Source organism: Macaca thibetana, chromosome 8 (assembly GCF_024542745.1).
Source record: "Macaca thibetana thibetana isolate TM-01 chromosome 8, ASM2454274v1, whole genome shotgun sequence".
Classification (NCBI taxonomy): domain Eukaryota; kingdom Metazoa; phylum Chordata; class Mammalia; order Primates; family Cercopithecidae; genus Macaca; species Macaca thibetana.
The window spans coordinates 13,156,996-13,179,599 of record NC_065585.1 but is presented as its reverse complement, the minus strand read 5'-3'; the positions used below and the strand labels follow the sequence as shown (position 1 = coordinate 13,179,599).

The window sequence follows — 22,604 nt, the reverse complement described above, 5'->3', positions numbered from 1 at the left end:
ACAACATTCACTTGCAGTTAGAATTCTGTACTTTATTCCACTTTTTCAAATACTAGAAGCATGCTTATCCCCCACATTTTTGTTACCATACACAGAGATAATGAGTTAATAAATGAATAGTAAAATATTATAAATATTTTTAACATTTAATGTAAATAATATATTATAAATATTTCAGAAGCAGTATTCTCCAGTGGCTTATTATCCTGACTTTCCTGGTTCTTGCAGTTTGAGGAGAAAAATTTGAATCAAATTTAAAAGTGATCAGATCTGTAGTTCTAAATTTACATTTTATTTATGATTTTAGTGATTATATGTGTAGTAGCAACATAAAAGTAGTCTAGAAATGATAGGTAGTTGATAACTGTATGGTAACACTTAAACATTGATGTTAATTTACAGTAATTACAGAAAGGATTCATGCTTAATTCCTTAGATGTGACTGCCTCCAGCTTTGGGAACCTTTCCTAAAGTGTGAAAGTTGATGTACTTTAGCACTATCTGTATTTTCCTATTCTTGGCACTGTAGCTGAGGTGAAAGTTTCCTTATCTCAAATATTTACTATTTAAAGGTTCACTAGCTAGTTGGGAACCCATTTTCCATAATTATGGCTCTTGAGGTCCAGAATTAGCATAAGTAAAATACAAGAAACAGCTCATTGGTTGTCAATTCTTAAGAAATTATGTTTTTTCGTGATATAATCCCAGTGCCACATATACATTTTTAGAATTATTATTCATAAATTCATTAGCCTAAAATAATGTTTCAGGATGTGAATAGAATATTGTCTGCTGAAGACAGCTATGTATACAGATATTCTAATTAGCTTTTAAATTTTATTTTTTATTTACAGGCTATGTCATAGGTTTTCACTTTATTTTTGCCCATTTACAGTTAAATGAAGGATACCTAAAGACGGTCTCTGGGCCCTGTGTTCTTACTAAGATTTTGCTATAAATATAGAAAAGTTGAATGAAAGTGAATAGCAAGCTGCTGAGTATAAGAGACATTCTGTTAGAAATAATTTGCACAGCCAAGTTTATTTCTTCAATTTGAAAGAGTATATGATTCATTTTGGTGGTGTTAAATTCATGAAATTAGAATTAAGCTTTATATTTGCTGGAGGATAAAAAGAAAATGCCATTTTAACATTTCTAAAAAGTAAAGTGTATTGTTTATTAGAACTAATATTAAAATTCTTGTGTTTTTCTTTATTTCCCTTTTTTTTTTAGTCGCATAGGCCCTCCTTCTTCTCCTTCTGCAACTGACAAAGAAGAGAATCCTGCTGTGCTGGCTGAAAACTGTTTCAGAGAACTGCTGGGTCGAGCAACTTTTGGGAATATGAATAATGCTGTTAGACCAGTTTTTGCGTAAGTAGTTTTTCCTGGTTATTTGTGACTTTGCTGTGTTAATTCTGTGTTAACTTATTTATAGAGGACAACTACTTTTTTACTTGCATGAGTGAGTTATTAATGGAACCAGTGTAACATTGTAGAAGTAGTACAGGACTGAGTCATGCATGATATGTTTGAACAGTGGTTCAATTACTTAATTAGCTTTTTCCCTTTAAGTATGAAGTGTAATAATATGTTTAATATCATGGGCATTGTTTAACTTGAGTATCTACTTACAGACCTTGAAATGCATATGTGCAGTGAAATATTTAAACAAACAGTGTCTAAGTATGATGTATCTTCTTCTACTAACTTTCATGGTCGGTTTTTCCTGGTCACTGGCTTCTATTTATTGGCTGTCTTTTTGCCATGGCTGGGCTACCTTAGATCACATTCACATCCCTGAGTAAATTCATCTTTTACATAGTGATTAATCAGAGCAAGAATATTAAATATCTCGTTGGTACTTTCATGCTCTCCTCCCGGCAAAATACGTTAATGAGCTTTGAGTTTCTCCACATAGACATGATCTCTCAAGCCTTGTCAAGCCGTTGTGTTTCTAACTCAGTCACCAGATGATAGATCTACTATAAAATATTCTATGTAATTTCTAGATGTTTTTGCTAGTCTTTCTTTTGTTAAAATTCACCTTGTCCTTTTCTCCTTCTGACTGTAATAGTGGCTTTATAGAATATATACGGTATTCCTAATGTAACATCCAGAGTTCTTTAGGACAGATGGATGTTCGTAGCCTAGTGTTCAAAGTTGAACCTTAGTTACAAGAATCTGTAAATCATAAAATTATATTAAAAATTAGAGAATCATTAGATTTTCAAAGGGATCTATGTTTCCTCCCACCTCCAAAATATTGAGATCCACTGTTTAAATGTTCTGTAAACTTACAGAAATGCTGCTAAAAATTAATCAGAATTATGCCAAATATACCAAGGGCAAATTTATTTTTTTAATATCCAGCTAGACATGCTGACTTAACATCAGAATTCCATTTTTTTATCTTAATACTCTTAGAACTAATCTATAAGACCTTAAAAATCTACAGAGCCAGCTTGGAAGAAAGAATTTACCAAATAAGCTGTACTTGAGTTGAATAACATGAACTGAGTTATGTTCTTTTCTACATAGAACTTAAAATTTCTGATCATGTATTAGTTGATTAAATTAATCTTAAGTAAACATGTCATTACACATTAGCCGTTTAGTTAATTAAATATTAAATGCCCTCTGCAAGCGAGGTGCCAGATATTTTGGGAATATATGCATGAATAACAAATTTGATGGGTGATTGACGTGTATAATATTTATAAAATAATATATGAATTACGAGGAAAGGACAAAAAGTGCTCTAGTAGTTCAAAACAAATAAGTCATGTCTAATTTGAGAATTTAGGGCCAGTGTCTTTTTTTTTTTTTTTTTTGAGACAGAGTTCACTCTTGTTTCCCAGGCTAGAGTGCAATGGCATGATCTCGGCTCACCACAACCTCCGCCTCCTGGGTTCCAGCGATTCTCCTGCCTCAGCCTCCCGAGTAGCTGGGATTATAGGCGCACAACAGCATGCCTGGCTAATTTTGTATTTTTAGTAGAGATGGGGTTTCACCATGTTGTTGAGGCTGGTCTCAAACTCCCAACCTCAGGTGATCCGCCTGCCTTTGCCTCCCATGTGCTGGGATTACAGGCATGAGCCACAGCACCCTGCCAGGGCCAGTATCTTTTAATGTAAATGAAGGTAGTTATCAAAAACTGCTCTGGAAATTGTATTTTATTTGTAAAGAATGCTTTTGTTTGACATTGAAGTAGATTTTTAATTTCAATTATTATTTGATTGAGTAAAGAAAATAAAGGATTTAAAAGAAATTTTGAATATCATATTTTTAATCAATAGTAAGTACAAGACAGTGATAATGTTGGCTGGAGTGTTGGATGTAGTTTAGGGGTTTACAGTGACATAAGAGGGAAAATGTTTAGGCTGTACTGTAGAGATCTTAAAATTTTATATTTAAGTTTATAGATAATCAGTGGAGACCTTAGCTCAAAGTATAAAGTGGCTGAAATGTCCCTTTGAGAAAGTTAATCAGATAGGGCTATATAGGACAAATTTGAGCCAGGACCAGTGTGTTAGCAGGTTACTGTAATAAAATTCTTGACAAGTAAATTTGCGAATTCTAAGTAATTGGTAACGTGCTTGAAGTGGTAAATAAAGTTTGTTTTTCTGCCTCTTAGCAGATAAATATTGTATTGGACAATATTTAACTTGACTATTGGGTAAGAGTCCGTAAGATCATGATAATACAGGTCATATTAGCGTTAAAGATTTATTTTATATCTTCTGAGAGTGAAGATGGAAGAATTTGACTCAATTATAAGACGGAAACTACCCAGTTTATCAGATTCAGGTTAACTGTGCATTTGTTTTCTGCATTTTGTTCTATAAATTTTCTGAATGTGTTTGTATCACTGCTTCTGTCCACTTTATTTTAATTAGTGGGTTTCATTTCTGCCTTCTACTCTTCATTCAGGCTTCTTCAGAACAGGTAGCCATGTTCAAATGCTTCTTCGAATGTCTAGAGCCTAGAGCATAGTATAACACATAGTAGACCTTAATAACCATGATGATTCAAGAGGGATTTCATGTCTTTTGTTTTGTGCCATTTCCATTTTTAATGACCCAAAAAGTAATTATTACTTTCAAGGAAATGAAAGTTAGAAGAAGCAGCACAGCTGTTAATATAGGTCATATCAGGATGTGCTGTTTATTAGTTGTATGAACTTGAAAAACTCATTCAACCTCTCTGAGCTCCAATTTTTTCACCTTTGAAAAGATTTGAATGCATGCATTAAGTGGTTTATTTATATATTAAAATAGAAGCTACCACTTATCAAGTGCTGCCGCACCCTGTGACTATGCTAACCTCATGTACTTTATCTTACTTAATCTTTTTACTCTATGAAATGGATGTTGTTGTTATCCCCATTTTCCAGGTCAGAGAACTGATCCTTAGAGAAGTCAAGTAACTCGCTCATGGACAAGGACATATAGGTAGAAAATGAAGTCAGAATTCAAATTCTGATCATTTTATTCCTGAACCCATGGTCTAGATTAACCATTAAGATTAATAATATATGCCTAGCATAAAGTATATTTTCAACAAATGATAGCTATAATAAAGCTGGTTTTGATGCGGAGGACAATTTTTAAAATTTAATTTTGATATAGTAGGTAAGAAGTAGATCTGGCAATCTGTGAATATAATCTAAGGCTGTTCCCCTGGTGTTTTCCAGCCTTATATTTTTCCTTCATTCACCCTCTTTCATTCAGATTTACTTGTTAGTTAAAATTACCCTTTGAGAGAAGTAAATTAATAAATCACAACATTAAAAAAACCAGTGAATCAATAAATATTTGTTGATTAAATGTTCATGAAACTATTTCTGGTCCACAGCATTGCTTTAGAAATAGCTTTAATTGCAACATATATTTCATGAAGTTCATTAATTAAGAATTAAATTGAAATCTTGCTTTTCTTTTCAGTAGTATTCTCACTATTAAGCTTTTCCTATTGTTGAGGTTTCTAGAGGAAGAAAGTATAATAAAATAGAGAATTTTAAAGTAATTTTTGTTATTTGCAGGCATTTAGATCATCACAAACTGTGGGATCCCAATGAATTTGCAGTTCACTGCTTTAAAATTATAATGTATTCCATTCAGGTAAGGTTTGATTAACTATTTACTATATATAAGTAATTTTGGTTCTGTATAGATAAGCACATTATCAAACAGATGTGGAAAGCTGTAGGATATAAATCATTCCTCTTAATTTAGCTCTTTTTTCTCATACATTTTCATTTGCTACTTATTTTCTTATTTGCTAAGATGAAAAGATAGATCTAATAAGGATAACTAAGTCATTCTGTCATGGTTCCTCTCAGAGGCAAGGCCAACACAGACAAGCTTCTTGACAGTCTCCTGCTATCCCCTGATTCATTGAGGGTGCTGTCTTTCAGGGGTTCTGAATTGTCACAGGGATATCTGATCTCATAGCCTACCTTTCTTGGATGGCCCCTAAGCTTTGTATCTAGTCTCCTATGTATACAACCATTTAAATGAGTAGCTTTGGGCACTGGAGAGCTGTAGATGTGCCTGGGACTGCTGCTGGCCTCAGTGTGCACTCACCTTTCCAGATGCTTACCTTCTTGTGGAGTTTAGACTAAGGGACTTTCCTTTCTTGTCGCTTTATCTGGATATCAGAAAGTCTTATATGTAGCTGACCCTTGAATGACATCAGTGTCAACTGTGCAGGTTCACTTACAGTATAGATTTTTTTTCCCAACAAAATGCAGATCGAAAATCTATTATTTGTTGGATTCAAAACCCCACGTATATGGGAGCTGATTTTTTTCCTCACAGGGCCAACTGCAGGATTTGAGTATGTGCAGATTTTGGTGTGGGGTGGGGCTGGAACCTATCCCCAAGTATATCAAGGGATAGCTATAGTCTAGTATTTTACTATTGTGTTATGACAGGGTTTGGCAATTTGGGAAAACGTGTAATATTTCTGGAAATGGTAGTATATACTAGAATAGAAATTTCTGTTTATTACCATTGTACAATTAAAACTTTGGATAGCTTTGATTGTTTTAATTGCCATTTACCATAAACTTGGTGTAGGTATCACTCTTAGGTAATATTTCACCCTCTCTCCATAAAACAAACTAGCTAGTCTTGACTAGGATTTATATCCTTAAGGGTTTACATAGACATAGTTTCAAACATAGTAAGGCATTTGTGGTAAAGGGAAAATATTTTACTTAAAGCCTATCTTTTATGCTAAATTTATTTCTTGAGGGTAACAAGATGTGATTAAGAGTTGTACTCTGAAATCAGACAGAATTCACTTTTAGGCTCTTTCTTAATAGTTTCTGCATGACCTTAGACAAATTACTAAAACGTGCCTTATTTATACTGTGAAGGGCATGGAGTAATTGAGGTGAATCTACCTCCTAGAACTGTTTGCGTGTATAATACATATAAAGTACTTAGAAGAGTGCCTGCTTCTGGTCACTTCTGAATAAAATACTCTTTTGTCGTCATTGTTGTTATGTTCAATGTTATAGTCATATATTAGCTCAGGAGTCACCAATTGAAAAGTAGTAATAATAACTAATACATATTAAGCATTTTGTCATACAGTAGACACAATTTGGGTGCTTTATACAAATTAACTTATTTAATTGCCCCAAGAATCCTATGAATAATTGTTATTGTTTAAATATTATAGATGAGAGAAACTGAGTTACAGGGAGATTAAATAATGCTCTCTTAATCTGAGAGTTATTTAGCTATTAAATGATAGAGTCAGAATTTGAACTTGGGCGAGTTTGACTCCAGGGCTTAAGTACTTAACCACCACTGTATTACGTTGTGTCTTAAAGCAATTCATCTGTTAGCATTGCTTTAAACTTCAGTGTAAGGGCAAATTTTACGATAGATAAATGAAACCTCAGTACACGTGACTTCAACATACTGTATAACATCTTCGCACTTTCCTTCCTTTCACTCCATATTCTTTTGTTTAATACATGATATCGTTCTTGAGTTGTTCTTTATAAGTAGAATGAACACATGCCCTGGTTTGCTTAGTGTAGTCATACTTTATAATTATCGACAATACCTCCTTCACTCTCTTCAGTGTCCTCATTTGGACAATAAATCAAATGGCTACTCTTACCTATAAAGGCAGACTAATAACTGCACAAGGTTCACACATCAGAAGCGTGCAGCTTCCTGGACAAGAAGTTCAGTTTCAGGTTTTGTGTGTGTCTTCCTGCCTAACATTCATCTATTTTAACATAGCTTTAAATGAAAAAAAGTAAAGATGAAAACACAAACTTAGTTTTTACCTTGGGTGGCTTTAAAAGTAAAAGTAGATGTGTATTATGACAAAAATTTGAGAAATACCTAGAGATGAAATCTGTTACTTGATAGAGAAGGAGGGAAACTTTTTGCATTTGAGCAGAGTAGCCATTATGCATAGGGCACTTCTGCTTCTTATCAAACCACACATTCCAAAGGAAAGAAAGTAACCAGCCTGAAAACAGAGTGGGGGGACCTTTCTGAAGGCAAATACAGACAGGGAGATTGAGAGCCACAGGCACTTTTTACAGCTTGTGCTTGATAGTAGACTGATCCTTACTCATGAGTGTAAGTGTAGGTTTTAAAAAAACAAAACTTTGCTACTCTTCAAAAACAAAAAAATCTATTCACTGGAATTAAAAATAAACATTTTTTTGGCTATCCTTTTTCTGTTTTAGGCCCCAACATCATTTACTACAGTTGATCAGATTTATTTATATGTGATAAAATTGCCTTTGTTAATTGTACATCTTTTGATATCTCCTTGATTTAAATTTTGTCAGGTACACATCGATAATATTTTCATTTTGACACTAGCTCTTGATTAGGTGAGTGTTTTGACTGTTCAGATTGTTAGGTGTCCATGTTAAATAGTATTTATCTAGTTTGGGTATGGGAAAAATACTGTGAATGTCATAATTTATGTTTTTTACAAAATTTTGTACTATTATCAAATCATAAAAGTGTATAAATGTACTTTGTGAAATTACAGAGAATATAAAGATAATAAAAATTTCTCATAAATTGCTTTCTCAGAGGTTGCCAGTGTTAATCTTTTTATATATAATTCTAATTTACTTTTTAAAAACTAGATTGAATTTTATTAAACATAGTATTGTGCGGTATGCTTTTTTTCACCCAGAATGTCATAAATATTTTCCAGCATCTGTGTTTATTCTTCAAAAGAATGACTTTGTATTGTGGCTATTTATTGTCTCATAACATTACCACCAGTCACTAATTGGACATTTATGTGTCAGGTAGTTTTTTTCAGTCTTAGGAATTCTGCCAAGGTACATGTACTTGTTTATACATCTTTGTACTGTTTTGTCTCCTTCAGGCTCAGTATTCTCACCATGTGATCCAGGAGATTCTAGGACACCTTGATGCTCGTAAAAAAGATGCTCCTCGGGTTCGGGCAGGTATCATTCAGGTTCTGTTAGAGGCTGTTGCCATTGCTGCTAAAGGTTCCATAGGTGAGTGCCAGTAAATAAAATGTGCATTAATCTGGTTCAAAGTGTTCTTTCAGTAATTATAGCAGTGTATGAAGAACTCTTTAAGAATATTTCTATACGTTTTTAGATGTACAATAATTTTTTCTTTTTGAAATTTGGGTTTGTGCAATTATTTTCAGGCTTCTTTAGTGCACAGTTAAGTATTTTCCTCCACATCAATTCCTCCTCCCTTTCCTTCTTCAAGGATACTCAAGGTTTTTGAGTATTCACTATATACTGAACATTGGGAGAATGCAGAGACAAGAAACTGATAGTGTACTTGTGATTTGACAGCTCCACCTAATACTGTAATATGTGGCAAGCTTTGATCACATATCACAAAAAAAGCCAGGGTTTATAGAAGGGAGGGAAAATGGATTAGCATGAGCAAAATTTTATGTGGTCCTTTTTGGGTAGAATGTATGGTATTAGTTTAGAAATCAGAGAAGTGGCTTTAAAATTAAGTCGTAGCCAAATTGTGGACATATTCCTTTAGCTGATTAATAGTCCTTAAAGATTTAATCTTCATGAGAAATGTGCTATAGGATAATTTTTCTGGCAGCAAAATGTAGGGCACATTAGAAATAACGAGTTAGTGTCATTGTATCCATGAGGGAAAGAACTTGCCCTTGCATGGAAGCAGCAGGAATAACAATGTCAAGTTGATAGGATTTGATAATGGGTTAATGAGAAGTAGGGGTAGTTCAAAACTTATGATATTATACCTACATGTAACTACAAAAATGGAATAGTGCATATTAGAAATACAGAAGTTTGAAGGAGAATCTGGTTGTGGTTTCTTTGCTTGAAACACAAAGTGGAACTATTTTATGTAATGATATAGTCATCCCTCGGTATCTGCAGGGGATTGGTTTAAGGACCCCTGAGAATGCCTAACTCTGCGGGTACTCAAGTTCTGTGTATAAAATGGTGTAGTGTTTGCATATAACCTATGCACACCCTCCCATATACTTCACATCATCTTTAGATTACTTACAATACCTACTGCAGTGTAAATGCTATGTGAATAGTTGTTACACTGTATTGCTTTTTTATTTATTTATTTTTTTATCGTGGGTTTTTTTTTTTCCCGAATATTTTCAGCCCATAGTTGGTTGAATCTGTGAATCCAGAAGTGCAGATATGGAGGACCAACTGTATTCTTTTGTTCTTTTATTGTCAAATAAAGGTGGGCATCTTGGATATGAATTTTCTATTTTATCTTGTAACTTAGGGAGATAAAACAGGTTATTTAATTGGAAAGTTATTTAATTGGAAATATGAAATAAAACATAGATGATACATTGAATCATCACATTGATTAATGTCTACTGTGTGTTAGGTACCATGTGCTAGGCTCTATACATTTGAAGAGGCATTTAAACATGGCTACCTGTCCTGATGAAGCTTGAATCAAGAGTAAAAGGCAGAAATGAAATCCACTCATTAAAATAAAGTGGACAGAAGCAGTGATAGAAACACATGCAGAGAATTTATAGAACAAAAAGCAAGAGAACAAATGCAGTTAACCTGAATCTAATAAATTAGGTAGTTTCTGTCTCATAATTGAGGCATATTCTCCCTTCCTCAGTCTCAAAAGATACAAAATAAATATTTGATGCTTCTGTGAGCTATATTATATAATTTCATGGATTCTTACCTAGCAGTTAAGTTAAATATTGTCCTAGTACACATTATTGTGAACAGATAAGATTAAATAGGTAGAAAGTTTTTGGTAATTCTTGTATGCACATACACATTTTTTAAGGGTGGAACCAGAGATTCAAACAGTGAGTTGCTCATAAATGCCCAGTGTTTATTGGTATAATGAGGGGGCTTTCTTAATTATTTCTCATTTACTCTTTTTTAAAAAAATGAAATAGTTAATAAATTACTATGGATTTTTGACTAGAAAATTACAAAAACAATCTGTGAAGAAATAAGATAATTGACTTCAAATATGCAATACTAGAAACATGTATCTTCTCACATAAGTGATCCTTTATAGGTCCAACAGTGCTGGAAGTCTTCAACACCCTTTTGAAACATCTGCGTCTCAGTGTTGAATTCGAAGCAAATGATTTACAGGGGGGATCTGTAGGCAGTGTCAACTTAAACACAAGTTCCAAAGACAATGATGAGAAGATTGTGCAGAATGCTATCATCCAAACAATAGGTGAGTACATTTCACTTTTCAAAACTGTCATATAAAACAGTGATAGACAAAGCTCTCACATAAAGTCCTGGACTATTATAGTACATTTGTCAAAGATGAATGATAGCTTAAACTTCTGAAAACTTTATTTTCGAAAATAAGCAAGCATGACAATGGAACAAAGAACACTATGTTGTTCCATTAAATCTGCAGGACACGAATTCATCTACTGTTAACATTTTATGGCATTTACTTTTTCATTTGCTTTTACTCTGTCTTGCCTGCATCTCTTCCTCCCTTCTCTCTCTCCCTCTCTGTTTCTTTCTCTCCCTATGTGTGTCTCTTTGTGTATGTATGTATATGTGGGAATACACACATACACATGCGTATTTTTTTCTAAACCACGAGATACAGGAAGTTGCATACATCATGGCCTATTACTACTACATACTTTGATGTATTTTTCCAAAAAATAAATGTATTTTTTAATATAACCAGAGTTAAATTGTCAACATCACTAAATTTAACATTGATCCAGTACTTGAATCAACCCTTCCTATTTCAGTTTTATCAGTTGACCCAATAATGTACTATATTGACTTTTTTCCTTAAGTCCAAGATTCAGTCTAGGATCATATATTGCATTTAGTTGTAATATTTCTTTAAGTCCATTAGTCAGGAACATTTCCATTATGACATGGACATTTCTTAAGAGTAAAGTCCCCCTCCCACTTTTTTAAAAATAGAAAATTCTTCATTTGGTTTTGTAATGGTGTTTCCTTGTGATTAAATTCAAGTTAAATATTCCTAGCTGGAATACTACATACGTTATATGTTCTTCTCAGATTAGTACATCCAGAGGTACACACTGTAACTTGCTCCTTTTTCATTAAATTAATTTTGATCATTTAAGGCATTATTATATTCCTCCACTGTATGGTTTTAGTTTTTTCCATTGTAAATAATAAGCAACCTCTGAAAAGGCACTTTCAGACCATGGGGATATTCTGCTTTTCATCCAGACTTAAGGTTAGATTTAGCATTCGTTCATAATTCTTGTCTGAATTAGTCTTTACCATGATGGCTGCAAAATGATGGTTTTTAAACTCTAGCACTTCTTCCAAAACTATCAGTTGCCTCTCAATGTTCTCAATGTTCTATTGTAAGCAGGAGCCCCCTTTTCTACCTTTCTATGTATGTCAGAATGCATGTATTTGTTTATTGGTATGAACTCAATGGATTTGTATTTTCATGGTTTATAATTCATTACTATAGTTAATCATTTTGATGCTCAGATTGTCCCAGATTTGGCTCATGGGAGCTCCTTCAAGACATCCCCCAACCCCCCTGAACCTTTTTTTTTTTTTTTTTTTTTTAAAGCACTGCCTTACTTGGGTAAGCTGTTCCAGACGAATTCTATACTTTCTGCCCCAGCCCTGGAATTAGTCATTTCTCCAAAGGAGCTGTGGTTACTTTTAGTGGGTAATAGTATTAGAGACTAATATCTGGATGCTAATATCTTGGACTTTAATATCGTATACTTTTCTTTCTTTTTTAAATTTTCTTTTTTGTTTTTGTCCTGACGATGGTCAAAGTACAAAGAGTGAAGAGCTTCCTTAAGAAAACAGCCATGAGAATTCACATTTCTGGAAATGAAATAATCTGACTGTGTATAAATACAAATTCAAGCAAGCAAGCTATTTTTCTACTTTAACCTTTTTCTTTCAGTATTTTCTTCAGGATAGCCAGATCATATTTTAATATAACCACCTGCTTGCTATGATAATTTCAGAATTTCACAATTGTATTCCTGGGGTTTAGTACATAATTTCTAACCTAATAATAGTTTCAATTAATAGTAGAGTTGTATATAAATTTCTTCTGAAACTAGGCTTATGCCTTTTATCTGGGTAAGTTTTTCACTTGTGGGCTACTTCTTTATGATAATCCTTTGGGATACTTAATACAGACTTCTCTTGGTCATCTTGTTTTTAAAGTTTTATGGATATGCATACATGGATTGTGCATCTCCATTGACACCACCTATTTATTTATTGGACATATGCGTACACCATTTCTTGTACTAGGGCTTCATGATACATGGGGCTCTCATGTTGTGGAGGCATTTGTTGATCTGCTTGGAGTGGTACCTCTATTTCATCTAGTTGCCGTCTCATCACATGTCTAGAAATTGTGCTCATTAAGGAAAATACCCAGGAGTGTCTCATTCAACACACTAACACAGAGTAGGCACTTAAGATTTTGAGACTGACTGAAAAGACAAAATATAATAAACTCCATCGTTACCATGGAGTCATAATAAAGCATAGACATTCTAGTTATTGCTTAAAACAGTTAGTATTAATGTATAGTGAACCTCGCTTCTGTGGTGACTTTTACATTTATTTGGATTATTTATAGATTTTTTGTGATATTTGAGGATGTTAAATCAGCTAATCTTGATTTCACAGAATCGATTTAAATGCTTTAATGACTTCTAATTAATTCAGTGTTACTGTTTCACTCTAGAATATTTAATGTATTGTTTCTTAAGTATTTTATTATAAAGCGTATATACAGAAGACTCAAGCCATATTTCTGTGATACAACACATTTAGAATAACATGTAAGAATTTAAAAAAGAGAGGAAAGAAATGCAGTGTGGCACAGTAAGATTTCTCTTTTAAAATCAAACTTTAACAAAAATCTGGTTTCCTTAGTAGTTTCCTTTTTAATTTCTCAGTATTCTGGCAGTTGTCAGATCATGTGGTTATTCCTGTCGGTGGGCCATGGAACAGGGCTGCTGTAGCTTTTGCACTTCCAAGTTATCAGCCTGTTGGCCAATGCCTCTTTCTTTTAAAATAGTGAAGAACATAGCTACCTGCTTTGTTCTTTTCTCTGGACTCATTTCTGTTCAGTAGTTCAAATACAAACAGTAAGTGTAGAGAATGAGATGCTTTTGGTGACTGTCTGTCCTTAGAGCTAGTCATATTGAAGACTCCTACCCAATTTTAAGTTAAAAAAATAAAGCAATTCTAAAGCATACATTAGTTGCATTTCTTTCCTACTGTTACTATTTTTAGGTCTTTAATAGTCTTGTGTCTAATTAACATCAGATATAGTGGACTCAGTTGACCGTATGCTTGGGAGACAATAAGAGTTTTTCCTTAGGACAATGGTTCTTAACTTTGTTGCACATTGAAATTACCTCAGGATCTTAGAAAAGCACTGATGCTTGGACTTCCGAAACCCCCAGATATTCTGACTTCATTATTTTGGTATGTAGCCTATGCATCAGCATGTTAAAAGCTCCCCGAGGTAATTCTAATGTGCAGCAAAGCTTGGGAACCACTGAATTAGAGAATACTATTCCACACATTTGAAAAGCATGAAGAATGACCTTGAATCAGAGATACAAATGTTGTTGAATACAGGGAAGTATGATAGTGCTTGTTAACTCCAAACTTTTACTGTAGTTAGGTTCTGTGGTAAAGAGAACTGCAGGGTACTTCATGTCCTTGTGGTAATAACTAACTTGTTTGAAACAGAAGGTCAGTGTCCAGTTTTCTGCAAGACTGGGAATGTATCTAGTTGTATGGAAGAATTATAGAATAATAATAATAGCGTAGGCTTTGGAAATAAATAACCCTTATCTCAGGCCCTAATGTTAGCTGTGTAATTTTTTGGTGAGTTCTTAACTTCTCTAATCCTCATTTCCACAAGAGGAAACTGAGACAAATAAGAGAACCTAGACTCATAAGGTTATTTTGAGGATCCAAGTACAAAATAATTTCTTATTTCATAAATATGTATTCTGTAAGTGTTAACTACAGTAATATACTTTATGGAGATGGAGTCATGTTAAGGTTATGAGATTTTTGACTGCTAATGTACGTGGTTGTGGGAAATGACTTTTACCCCTAGGTCCAATCAAAATGATGAATAGAACAGTTTGAATTTGTATAAACAGATCATTAACTCCAGTAATAGAAGCTGAACAGTTATATTGAAAAGTCAGCTTATTCTTAAAAAATACTAAAAATGCAGAAAGTTTCTGTAATGATGACATTGAATTTTAAGAAAGGAACATAACAGCCATGATTTGATAGTCTGTTCCAGTCTTTCAAAGAAATAAGAAACTTTTAAAGTGTGAGTAAATAATTAAAGGTTATAAATCTTTTGTGACCAGGAAGTAAGTATCAAAAGCTACAGCAGATAAATTTAAAATATTCTCAGAAACTAGACTGCATCAGAAAAATGACAGGTAAGTTATTTACTTATTTTTTACATCAGTTGAATTATGTATGTTGAATTAATTCACAGGGTTTGTAAACTATAAATTTGGCTTATTATAATGACATTCAGATATTTGAGCAATCCTGGAAAACCAGAGTAGTGACTAATTATTGACTTCTTTACCAATGTGTGGCCTGATTACTGGAACAAAAATTTAGGCTCACAATGTGTGAACTAGAGTTTCATCAGAAATACTACCAAAATATTTTTCCTTTTCTTTTCTTTTTTTTTTTTGAGGCAGAGTTTCGCTCTTGTTGCCCAGGCTGGAGTGCAGTGGTGCGATCTTGGCTCACCACACCTCCACATCCCAGTTTCAAGCAGTTCTCCTGCCTCAACCTCCTGAATAGCTGGGATTACAGGCATGTGCCACCACGTCTGCCTAATTTTGTGTTTTTAGTAGAGATGGGGTTTCACCGTGTTGGTCAGGCTGGTCTCGAAGTCCCAACCTCAGGTGATCCACCCGCCTCAGCCTCCCAAAGTATTGGGATTACAAGTGTGAGCCATCACACCCGGGCAATATTTTTCCTTTTTCTAAAATTCCAGTCAACTCAAGTCAGTGCTGGTTTGTCACTGTTATAATTATATAAAAAAGACTTTGATAAATTTATCATTTTTTCTATCAGTCCATTATACACAGTTTATATTGTACCTAACTAAATGATTTTGTGCAAATGAAATTGTAATATTCTTTAATGTTACATGTAGCATACAGACTTGTCAGTGATTATTTTACCACATGTTGAAAACTTTGGCTAAAAATAATTTTATACTATATGGAAAAGTAGACTTTTTCAATTTCTAAAATTTATCTTAATATTTTCATAGGATTTTTTGGAAGTAACTTACCAGATTATCAGAGGTCAGAAATCATGATGTTCATTATGGGGAAAGTACCTGTTTTTGGAACATCTACCCATACTTTGGATATCAGTCAACTAGGGTATGTTCTCAGACTGTAAATTTGAACTTAATCTTGAATTACATTTTATCCTAATGAAATCTAGAAAATGTTTAAGTTTTGTTTTTTTAAAAATCATTAGTAATAAAATTCCTATGGAAAACAGTTAGTATTATTATGACAGTAGATTGCTAAGCAATTGAATTAACATTTTTAGGCCTTTAGATTCATTTTCAGCTTATAAATTCTCAGATTTTTCCATCTTTAGAAATTGTTTGGCCTGGACATTGTGTGTGTGTGCACACACATTCAGGGTTAAGCTTCAAGTTTCCTGTATAAATTTTAAAAATTAATGTCAGTATATCAGAAATAGTGGCTTATTCCTAGAATTTTAGAACTGAAAGTGATTTTAAAGATTATGTGCTCTGACCCCCTTATTTTATACATTTTATTTGGTTTTATAACATGCTAAAGTTTTTGTTTGTGAATGTTTTTGTTTTTTTAATTTAATAAGGAAGTAATAGTATCTTATTCGACTTACATTTCTTTGACCATTAATTTGTTATTTTTTAAAATTGTTCTTACCTGTTTATTCATATTTGTTAAAGAGAGATTATACTCATCAGCTATGTTTGCAGTAATTATTTTCTCCAATGTAAAATGTCTTTTAATTTGGGTTGTTTAGTTGTCTGTTTATATGATTAAATTTTCTTATCATCACACGCATAGGACTGTTTTGAGAGCCAATAACAGATTTTTTAGTTTGATATTTTTGAAGATAATAGTTTTAATTCACATGAATTTTACTTTGGCATGTAAAGTGAGCCGTGACTTAAAACTGTTATGAAAATAAAATCTATTTAGCCAATAAGAATAGAATTTTAAAATCAGTAATTGGAGTAAATGAAGTAATATAAATGCTAATTAGTATAATAATTCCAGCTTTTTGTATATTTTAGGGATTTAGGAACCAGGAGGATTCAGATAATGTTGCTGAGATCTTTGCTTATGGTAAGGCATTTAAGCTAAATAAAGGACACACTTAACCTTAAATTACTGTAAGCATTAATTGAATAGCTTCATGTTACAACCTTTCTTTTCTTAAGTAAGTTACTGTTTATGGTTAGTATTTTATTATGTTCTTCATTTTAAAGATTATCCTATAAAAAATATATTTATTTCTCACTTCTTCTGTCATTGTGTTTGATCTTCATAATGATGAAACATACACAGGGCAGAAACTATTGCCGTCTTATAGATGAGATACCTGGGCTCAGAGACTGTGAGTAGAAGGAGTTGATGAGGTCCACCAAAGTCGCTGGGCTGAAAAACAGAACTCAGATTTGAAATCCAAAGTTCTTTCAACATATTATGCTAATTCTTTCTCATACTGACCAAATAATTGCTTCTGATTGGGAAAATAATTCATTAAAATGAATATTTGCCATTTAAAATTTGAAGTGGCTATCAATAGCTGAAAAGGAAAAGTATATCCAGAACGAAAGGTCCTCTGATTATTTTCTAGCAATTGTACTCACATTTGATTCAACCATTGCTAGCACATATGTATCCTTTCGAAATCAGTATCTTTTAGATTTATCCTGGAAATGTTTACTATACATGATCTCATTTTTTAAACGGACTGTCTCATACCTAAGTGCAGAAATACCTCGTATGGTTTTATTTTTAATTCTTTTTAATTCTGTTTATGGCCCTTATCATATAGAAGTTTTGAATTCTAATATAGCCAGATTTATCAGTTTATTCTATATGTTTTGTACTTTTTCATTTGTATCTAAGAACTCCATTCCTCCTCTGATGATATAAACGCTTTTGTTTGTATTTTCTTATAGCAGTTTTAAAATTTTAGCTCTCTATATTTAGAACTTTAATCTGAAGTTTATGTTTATATGTGGTATGATTTTCCCAGATGGGTAGACAGGTGTCCCACCGGTTTCCCAGCTGACTTATAAAACTACCTCCATCCTATAAATGCCCAAATGTAAATGTTAAGTATTCCATATATGTTTATAATCCTGTAAATATGTTGAGATCTCCCACCTGCAATTTAATTTGATCCTAAGCCTTTATTTATATTAGACAAATTTGCTAAGTAAATTATTTTGCCTTGCCATCCTGATTATACCATATAGTCGACTGAATGAATATCTATGTGGTATGCTTAAAATGTTTAATAGCAGCCGGGCATAGTGGCTCATGCCTGTAATCCCAGCACTTTGGGAGGCCGAGGCGGGTGGATCACAAGGTCAGGAGATCGAGACCATCCTGGCTAACACGGTGAAACCCCGTCTCTACTAAAAATAAAAAAATTAGCCTGGCGTGGTGGCAGCGCCTGTAGTCCCAGCTACTCGGGAGGCCAAGACGGGAGAATGGCGTGAACCCGGAAGGCAGAGCTTGCAGTGAGCAGAGACCACACGCCACTGCACTCTAGCCTGGGTGACAGAGCGAGACTCCGTCTCAAAAAAAAAAAAGTCAATCAAGTAACTAAGTACAACTTCCCAAAATGAAAATGTATTCCCATTAACCAACTGCCTAATTTAAAATGAGAGAATAATTTGCAAACTTAAATTTAAAATTTGCAGGTCTTACTTTTACTGTTTGTCACCTAAGCTCCTTATATCTCTTTCGTACTAACCTTAACTTCTCTGGGCCTCAGTTTCTCCTTATGAATGAGATTCGCTAGAGTATACCTTACAGGGATATGGTGAGGACAGTTAATACGTATGCAGTGCTTAGAATCATGCCTAACACGTGGTAAATGTATGCTGTTATTAACTTTATTCTCATTATGAATGATGTTTTTGTGAATTCAGCAAAATCCTACATTACTTTTTTTTTTTTTTTTTTTTTTGAGACAGAGTCTCGCTCTGTCGCCCAGGCTGGAGTACATTGGCGCGATCTCGGCTCACTGCAAGCTCCGCCTCCCGGGTTCACGCCGTTCTCCTGCCTCAGCCTCCCAAGTAGCTGGGACTACAGGCGCCGCCACCATGCCTGGCTAATCTTTTTTTTTGTATTTTTTAGTAGAGACAGAGTTTCACCGTGTTAGCCAGGATGGTCTCGATCTCCTGATCTCGTGATCCACCCTCCTCGGCCTCCCAAAGTGCTGGGTTTACAAGCGTGAGCCACCGCACCCAGCCAGAATCCTTCATTACTTTGCACATTTCCTTTATGTCTTCTCTGCAGGCTTCTGTCCATATTTTCTTTCCTAAGTTTATGGTTCTTATAAAACAATATGAGAATTTTACAAAAAAAAGGACTCGTGACAAAATTGTTTGCTTTCTTCCCGATAATCAGGTGACCTCTGGATATAAAGCAAAGACGATTGTTACTGCACTGCCAGGGTCTTTCCTGGATCCTTTGTTATCAGCATCTCTCATGGAAGACTATGAACTGAGACAGTTGGTCTTGGAAGTAATGCATAATCTCATGGATCGCCATGACAATAGGGCAAAGCTTCGAGGGATCAGGTAATATGCCATTTTGAAATGGATCAAATGATAATGTTTTTAAATTGCTAAATTAGTGTATTTAAGTATTGTGATTTTTAAAAATCTAGCATGTTCAGGTTTTATTAATCCAGAATTTTATTTAATTGGTATTGAGATAATTTAATCAATATATTTTAAGATAGCAATTTTTTGGAAAGCACATATGTACTCCTCAGAAGCAATTCAGTAGTATTACATACAGGCTTATCAAACTCTTAAGTGTAAATACAATTTTCCATATAAGATGTGATATTGTAAATAAATGTGCTGTTCATTAAAAATGATATATTAATTGTCTCTAGAATAATACCGGATGTAGCTGACCTAAAGATAAAAAGAGAAAAAATTTGTAGACAAGATACAAGTTTCATGAAAAAGGTAAGACATCTTCTAAAAAAAAAAAATGCGTAGTGTAAATTACAGCCATTTGAATTGTTAGGTGGTTTTGTATTGATCTGTGACCTTGAAATGAAGCCATAGAATTTTGAAATTGAAAGACCTCAAGATGCCATCTTCAACCTCCCTCAAGTATAACATTCCTGGTGGTGTCTCCTCCAGCCTGTATTTGAACATTGTATTGTTGGGCTGCTGTAGTAGTTCTTAATTTCTTCTCTGAGTAAAACGTCTTCCTATAATTCTTGCCCTGGCAATCCTCTCCCACTGAAAAACATAGATACTGATTCCTCTTTTAGCAGCTCTTTTGTAGACAGTTTCAAGTTTCTGAAAATACCTGTTACCATCGAATAAATTAACTGTGGTGAGTTTTTATTGTCTATTAGGCATTGTTTACTACACTATTTGGGATATAAAGATGAGTTGGGCAGGATCTCTGCCCCTAATAGTGGTTTTTGCTGGATTTTCATGATGATAATTTAAATTCTGTAGGTCTACTGGCAAATGGCTGAATTTAGAAAATTATGATATTTATGGTTATTTGCATATTGAGTAAACTTTCTTTGCAGTTATTATTTGTCCAAAGCTTGGGCACCTAATATTTGCCAGACACTTAGTCAACATTGAGAGATATGATAACCATGACACTGCCAGCTGCCCTTATAACGAACACAGTATTGCCAGCTAAGGGAGCCTGTTTTTAGAGGTACGGGGAACAGGAGACAGCCCCATAGGAAGCTAGGTGCAGAGACCTGTAATCCATGTTCTTTTTTGCCTCTTTACTAGCCCATGCTTTCTCCCTGACACCGTCTTTCGTGTTACTATCTGTACCTATACTATTGATTGCTGTGTTTCAAGTTAACTCCTTTTTAAAACTTCATTTAAAAAATAATTTACAAAATATCACCGTTCCTACATTAATGTGATTCACTGAATAAAATATTTAAGTGAGGTTGGCCGGGCATGGTGGCTCACACCTGTAATCCCAGCACTTTGGGAGGCCGAGGTGGGTGGATCACGAGGTCAGGAGATTGGGACCATCCTGGCTAACACAGTGAAACCTCGTCTCTACTAAAAATACAGAAAAAAATAAATAAAAATTAGCCGGGCGTGGTGGCGGGCACCTGTAGTCTCAGCTGCTCTGGAGGCTGAGGCAGGAGAATGGCGTGAATCCTGGAGGTGGAACTTGCAGTGAGCTGAGATTGCGCCACTGTACTCCAGCCTGGGTGACAGAGCGAGACTCTGTCTCAAAAAAAAAAAAAAAAAAATTTAAGTGAGGCTATACTGTATATCAAAAAACTGGTTAATAAGTAGGACAGATACATTAATACTTCTCAATTTTTATTTTTTATTTCTTTATATCACCTAACTAATGAAAGAAGTTATTCTACATAACTGAGGAACTTCAAACAATTTTTTAAAATATTTTTTATTGACAAATTATAAATATACATTTATGGGATACAATGTGGTGTTTTGATTATATGTATACAATGTGGAAAGTTTAAATCCAGCTAATTAACATATCCATTTTCTTGCTTACCTATCTTTTTTTATGGTGACATATTTGAAATTTGCTCTCTTAGTTATTTTCAAATATACAATACACTGTTAATGACTATAGTCACCCTGCTGTGCAATAGGTCTCAAAACTTAACTCCTTCTATGTGTCTGAAACCTTGTAACCTTTGATCAATAATCTCTCCATTACCCTCCTCCTTGCTCTCAGGCCCCCGCTCTTGCTAACCACCATTCTCTACTTCTGTGGGTTCAACTTTTTTAGATTCCACATACAAGTGAGATTATGCAGTATTTCTTGGGACTGACTTGTTTGACTTAGCATAACGTCCTCCAGGTTCATCCATATTGTCACAAATGAAAGAATTTTCTTCTAGTGTAAGGCTGAATAGTGTGTATATATATATATAGTGTGTGTGTGTATATATATATATATACACTATATATATATATACACTATATATATATATATACTATATATATATATATATACTATATATATATATATACACACACACACTACATTTTCTTTATCCATTCATCTGTTGATGGACACTTAGGCTGATTCCATACTGAGGAATTTTTAATCATTACTGATATAATGAATTTTGAAAACTCAATTGATAACTGATTTTTGAGTTATTGACTTTATACAATGACATTAAACAGTCACGGACATTGAGACTGGATTTCATTTTATCCGTTATGAGTTATAGAAATAATACTTCTGCTGTTTATTTTGCTAGTCAACCAATTTAGAAGGCTGTAATTTAACAGCAAGATTAGACTATTATTCATGTTAGATTTTGAATCTTTAAACTATTCTCTGAATTAGTTATTCCTCTGTTTTATAATTCAGAATAACTTTCCTTGCTAAGCATTTGTTATCATTAATGTAAACCATTCCTTTTTGGGTCTTTCTCTTTAGAAGCAATGTGTTCACACTTTTTTTCCTTTGTCAAAATTTTATTTTTATAATTTGACACCATTTTTCATTTACCTTCCAATTTGTTTTATTAGTAAAAATGTTGTTTGATTTCCATATGAAAACTAGCAACTGAGAGAAGTTTCTGCAAAGAACTAAAGAAAAAAAAATGGGTTCTGTAGCCACAGGATAATGGACTGGCCTTTAGTTAAGAGAATCTTAGTTTAGCATAGACAGTATATTTTCTGTGTTAACATTGTTTGTTCAGGCAACTGTGTCTGAGATTACTACCCAACCTAAAACGACTCCATCTGAATGTTTTAGGGACGTCTTATATACGGAGTCTGTTTGAAAAATGGTTCCAGGGCTGG

The 22,604-nt window shown here is 33.8% G+C and overlaps 1 protein-coding gene across 5 annotated transcripts in view; it reads left to right on the top strand.

Moving 5' to 3' along the window:
- Window positions 1-22,604, top strand: part of EFR3A (EFR3 homolog A) — a 101,270-nt gene that overhangs the window by 46,166 nt on the left and 32,500 nt on the right. For all 5 annotated transcript variants that reach the window (XM_050801596.1, XM_050801598.1, XM_050801599.1 and 2 more), the window contains exons 7-14: window positions 1,234-1,371; window positions 5,042-5,120; window positions 8,386-8,521; window positions 10,548-10,715; window positions 15,816-15,930; window positions 16,848-16,899; window positions 19,204-19,376; window positions 19,700-19,775. In XM_050801596.1, coding sequence (XP_050657553.1) covers window positions 1,234-1,371; window positions 5,042-5,120; window positions 8,386-8,521; window positions 10,548-10,715; window positions 15,816-15,930; window positions 16,848-16,899; window positions 19,204-19,376; window positions 19,700-19,775 — 937 coding nt within the window. The remainder of the gene's footprint in view (window positions 1-1,233; window positions 1,372-5,041; window positions 5,121-8,385; window positions 8,522-10,547; window positions 10,716-15,815; window positions 15,931-16,847; window positions 16,900-19,203; window positions 19,377-19,699; window positions 19,776-22,604) is intronic.